General features: G+C 37.4%; 1 protein-coding gene across 1 annotated transcript; it reads right to left on the reverse strand.

Annotated features, from left to right (window-relative positions):
• Positions 1 to 213: 213 nt before the first annotated feature.
• LOC149243794 (lipase-like PAD4) lies at positions 214 to 2,228 on the reverse strand. The gene is made up of 2 exons (XM_089374623.1): positions 2,030 to 2,228; positions 214 to 1,313 (listed from the first exon to the last, which is right to left on the reverse strand). The coding sequence occupies exon 2, from the start codon at positions 1,206 to 1,208 to the stop codon at positions 528 to 530; it is 681 nt and encodes a 226-aa protein (XP_089230749.1). The 5' UTR covers positions 1,209 to 1,313; positions 2,030 to 2,228; the 3' UTR covers positions 214 to 527.
• Between the last annotated feature and the right edge of the window lie 3,139 nt (positions 2,229 to 5,367).

The following is a 5,367-nucleotide window of genomic DNA, read 5'->3' on the forward strand; positions in this document are numbered from 1 at the left end:
TTCAACCCACAAGGTGATACAACTCACCACACAATAAAGAAATACCCTGTTGTAAAAATAAGTCGCTCTAATGCACATTCATCACGTGTTCTTCACACACAATTTGTTCTGGTCAGAATTCCATGTTAAACACATCTCTGAAATATCAAACATTTATTATACAAAAAGCAAAAGCAAAAGTCCATTTCTAACATGCATTATACAAATGCAAAATCTTTCTTGAAGCAAACTATGTTTTTGAACCATAAGAGCACTACAACACTCATACTAAACAGATGAAAGGGGATGCCATCTGACAAACACAACATGCAATCTTGCTGGAAGAAAGACCTCTTCCAAAGAGTTGGAAAACTAAAGTACATATTAAATAGAAGCAGAAATTGGGTCTGAAGAAACAAAGTAAGCAGACCTAATAGGGAGTATTAGGTCCTGGTGTCCTAAGTTGGAGATAGGGTTCTTATTCAGATGCCCTGCAAATTCACCCCTCCCAACTTTTATTCCTGAACTTATTCAGATACCCTGCAAATTCATCCCTTCCAAGTTTCATTTGCCATTATCTCATACAAAGGAGATCTCCATTCAGGGGATTGTTTTTGGTTGTATTCTTTCCACTCTTCCCACCACACCATAAAGCTGCTTCCTCCCAAGAAAACATCTGAAGAAATGTTGAGACTGTTTACCATCATTTCCACATTCCTTTCAAACTCTTGAAGATTTTGTAGGCTTTGGTGTTGACCATTCTTAAGATTTTTCAGGTCTTTCACAGCCTCTTCTACATATGCCCAAAATTTGGAGTTCTCAGTGAGGGATGCAGGCTTTGTGCGGTGTCCTCTAGCCCTTGAACTATAACGAGTTCTTTCTTTCTCTTCCATCCATTTCTCAAGAACTTTATAACGGATGGGTCTTCCATCTGAAAGGTAGTTGCCCTTACCCTTAGATATGCGATAATAATGTGCAATATCCAGAGGCTCTACAAGTCTTCTGTATGCTGTGCCAACATTTATCCACTTGTTTTGGGATTGGAAATCACTTGGCAACTCATGACTCTTCCACATTTCAATAATCTCATCCCAAAAATCCACAAGCTTTGACCTCCGCACATTAGCCTCGATATCCCACCTCTCAATTTGGTTCTTGAAGGCATCATAATACGATGTTTGTTGCTGTTCCTTTTCACAAACCTCTTTGTACCACTCGACCTCTGCCATATTTTATTGCTTTTTGCTTAATAGAATAGCTAGCCTATCAACATTTCTGTTACACTTATTCTCAGTTTCTGAAGCGCTTCGTAGGGCAAGTCCTGCATTTTCATCCTGCACAAAGATGTCATCACCAAGTTAAGAACCAATGTGAGTGCCTGAAAAGATAATTCAAAACAACAGATAAGGAAATGTTTTATTAAAATTTAATATCAAAGTCTTACATAATAATATTTAAACCCTAGTTATAATGAGGCCACAATTTTGCTCAGAAAATAGTGGAAATTTAGGTATAATTTTGATTCCCAGGGAAACCTGGGTTACAATTTTTAAGCCACAGGATTTTTGGTGCCCAACAGGGTTTTTGATGGTGCTGAATCCATTTGCACTATTAAAAAAACTATTCAAACAATCCTATGGTCAGATTTTTTGGAAACAAAAAAGACTAGAATCTGGCTAAAAATAAGAGCAAAATTGTCACCTCCAAAATTTAATATCAAATCAAAAATTATGAAAAATTTAAAACCAATGATAAGTAATTTGGGTTTAATTTAGATAGTTAGAAGAAATATTATATTTCTCAACTAGAGTTCAAAATTTTGATATACTATTTAGACAACACAACTGAGAGTCATGATAAAAAACACTCCTCTCAACATATCACCCCAAATTGAAAGCATAGAAATGTTTCTCCCAAGCAACTAAACTAATCTCAAATCACACGTATAGCAATGTTTCTCCCAACCACCTAAACAAATCTCAAATCACACCGATCATAAATTATTTTAAATGTTTATGAACTTTCATTTTACGAAGGAAGTAAGTGTTACCTGCTCTCCAATGCCAATAGCGTTCAACTGCAATGAGATTCCCATCTCGAAACTGGATTCTGACTTAGAATTTACTATTCCTGTGCCAATTATGGAGTTTTGCATGACATCCTGCAACACAGAGCCATACTCTATGTGCTCTAAAAAGAAGTCCTGGACAATCTTGTCAGAACAAGTTTCTTGGCTTTGCATCGTCAGACGAAGCTATTGTATGAATAACTGAAATAATGAAGAAAACAAGAAAGCTCAACAGAATAACCAAGACAAGAAACTGAATGGATTGGAATTTGTTATTCAACAATGATTCTCCGCTCATTACATTTCATGGGCATTTGTTAGTTTTATATCATCAAGCATCGTTACATAACTAATATTTCGGTATAAAACTGTCTAGTTACATTTTACCCAAAGTTACTAATTCGTTGTCAAACTAACAAACTCCACCTTGACAAAAATTTTCCTAATCTCTTGCCCATGCCCATTCATCATCTTTTTTGCAAGCCAAGAGAAGCTAAACACCACCGCAACTTCTCTATTGTAACTGGCTTTGTGAACATGTCTGCACAATTCTCTCGCGTATGGAACTATTGAAGAGCTACTTTTCCGCCATCGATCACATGTCTCAGAAAATGATACCTTACATCAATGTGCTTGGTTCTGCTATGATAAGCAGGATTTGTAGCCAAGTGAATAGCGCTTTGACTGTCACAAAGTACATTCACTTTCTCTTGCGTCCTTCCAATCTCATCGAGCAGACCCTTTAACCAGATTGCTTCTTTACTGGCATCTGAAGCAGCTATATATTCAGCTTCGGTAGTGGACAAAGCAACTTTTTCTTGAAGCTTTGACATCCAACTAATTGCTCCACCTGCAAGAGTAAAGACATAACCTGTAGTAGATCTTATTTTGTCCAAATCACCTGCATAGTCAGCATCTACATATCCGCAGACTGATCCTTCACTACCATTAAAGACGATGCAACAGTCACTTGTGCCTCTTAGGTATCGAAGAACCCATTTCACTACTTGCCAATGTTCTTTACCTGGATTTGCCATGAACCTGATGACAACTCCAAATGCATGTGAAATGTCAGGTCTTGTAGATACCATCGCATACATTAAGTTTCCTACAGCGTTTGCATATGGTACATGAGACATATACTACTTTTCTTCATCAGCTCTAGGACTCAAAACCGAAGAAAGCTTAAAATGGGAAGCTAGTGGAACATTAACAGGTTTCACATTATTCATAGAGAACTTTTCAAGTACCTTCTCCACATACTTCTCTGTGATAACCAAAGCTTACCATTTTTCCTGTCTCTGTGTATCTCCATGCCCAAGATATGTTTTGTTGCTCCAATATCCTTAATATCAAACGTCCTAGAGAGTTGAGCCTTTAACCTGTTGATCTCTTCCATGCTTTTGCTTGCAATAAGCATATCGTCAACATACAAAGCTAAGATAATGAATATGCCATTGAAACTTTTGAAGTACACACAATGATCATACTCACTTCTTATAAAGTTCTGGCTCACCATGAAGGAATCAAACTTCTTGTACCATTGTCTGGGAGACTGCCTCAGACCATACAATGATTTCCTGAGCTTGAAAACTAATCTTTTGCTACGACCTCATACAAAACCTTCTGGTTGTTGCATATATATCTCTGCGTTCAAATCACCATGTAGAAAAGTTGTTTTAACATCTAACTGTTCTAACTCAAGATTAAGCAACGTAGTTAGTGCCAACACAGTACGTATAGAAACAAGTTTTACAACTGGAGAAAAAATCTCATGAAAGTCTATACCTTCAACCTGAGAATACCCTTTTGCTACCAGTCGCGCCTTATACCTTTCGATACTTCCATCAACTTTCTGTTTCAGCTTGAAGACCCATTTACATCCAACAACACTTCTCCCTTCAGGAAGCTCTACAAGATCCCAGGTATTGTTCTTGGCTAAGGAGTCCATTTCTTCTTCCATAGCCATTTTCCATTTCTCGCTATCTGTATCATCTACTGCTTCCTGATAACAAGAAGGTTCCCCATCTTCAGTAATCAAAGCAAAAGATGAAGCAGAATCTTCATACCTTTTGGGAGTTTTCCGTTCCCTTGTAGACCTTCTCAGAGCTATTGGTTGCTGAACTGGTTCAGAAACTTGCACTGGTTCAGAAGCTTCAATGGCTTCCTTTGTGTCATCAACACCTTTTTCTCCAGAAGTCTCTCCTTCCTTTCGACTGTCACCGAAAGGTCTAGCCTCCAACTGAACTCGTTGATTCGGCGATACTTGTTCCTGTTCAATTCTTTCAACATTTGATTTTAACAGAGAGGATTCATCAAATGTTACATCTCTACTAATGACTATCTTCCGCAATGTAGGATCCCACAACCTATATCCTTTCACTGCATAGTCATACCCAACAAAGACATAACATTTTGACTTTGGATCTAATTTTGAACGCTGATTTTTCGGAATGAGAGAATAAGCATCACAGCCAAATATCCTCAAATGTGAATAGTCACAAGACTGACCTATCCAAACTTCTTCAGGAATTTTACAATCAATTGCTACTGAAGGTGATCTGTTAACTAAATAACAAGCAGTAGATACTGCTTCTGCCCACAACTCCTTTTGCAAGTTAGCATTGTTGATCATGCTTCTGGCTCTTTCCATAAGAGTCCGATTCATACGCTCAGCAACACCATTTTGCTGAGGAGTATAAATAGCAGTTTTGTGTCTAACAATTCCCTCATCCTTACAGTATTGTTCAAATTCAACTGAAGTGAACTCACCACCATTGTCAGTTCTTAGACATTTAATAGATTTGCCTGTTCTTTTCTCTACCATTACTTTAAATTGTTTAAAGACATTTAATACATCAGCTTTCCTTTTTAGCATATAGACCCAAACTTTACGAGAGTAATCATCAATAAACATTAAAAAATACAATGCACCTCCATATGACACAACAGGGGATGGACCCCACAGATCAGAGTGAATATAGTCTAAAACATCTTTACTATTATGATTTCCAACTTTAAATCTCTGTTTACACTGTTTTCCATACACACAATGTTTATAGAAATCTAACTTCAAGGATTTCAGATCGGGAAGAGATTTACGTTTCATCAGTATCTGAAGACCTTTCTTGCTCATATGACCCAATCGCTGATGCCACAGATGAGTACCTGCTTCTTCCTTTTTTGACGCAATTGTTGCTTCACTGACCTGAGTACTTCCTTTTAACCTATAAAGATTTCCGACCTTTTCTGCCTTCATAACCACAAGGGCTCCTTTAAAGACTTTCAAGACGCAAACCTGACTTGTAAACTTATAACCA

Source organism: Pinus tabuliformis, chromosome 8 (assembly GCF_031772625.1).
Source record: "Pinus tabuliformis cultivar Carrire ecotype Pingquan chromosome 8, CPIR1, whole genome shotgun sequence".
In the NCBI taxonomy this organism is placed as follows: domain Eukaryota; kingdom Viridiplantae; phylum Streptophyta; class Pinopsida; order Pinales; family Pinaceae; genus Pinus; species Pinus tabuliformis.

Excerpts from the sequence above, each read along its gene's own strand:
- LOC149243794 (XM_089374623.1), bottom strand. The coding sequence starts at position 1,208 with ATGGCAGAGGTCGAGTGGTACAAAGAGGTTTGTGAAAAGGAACAGCAA.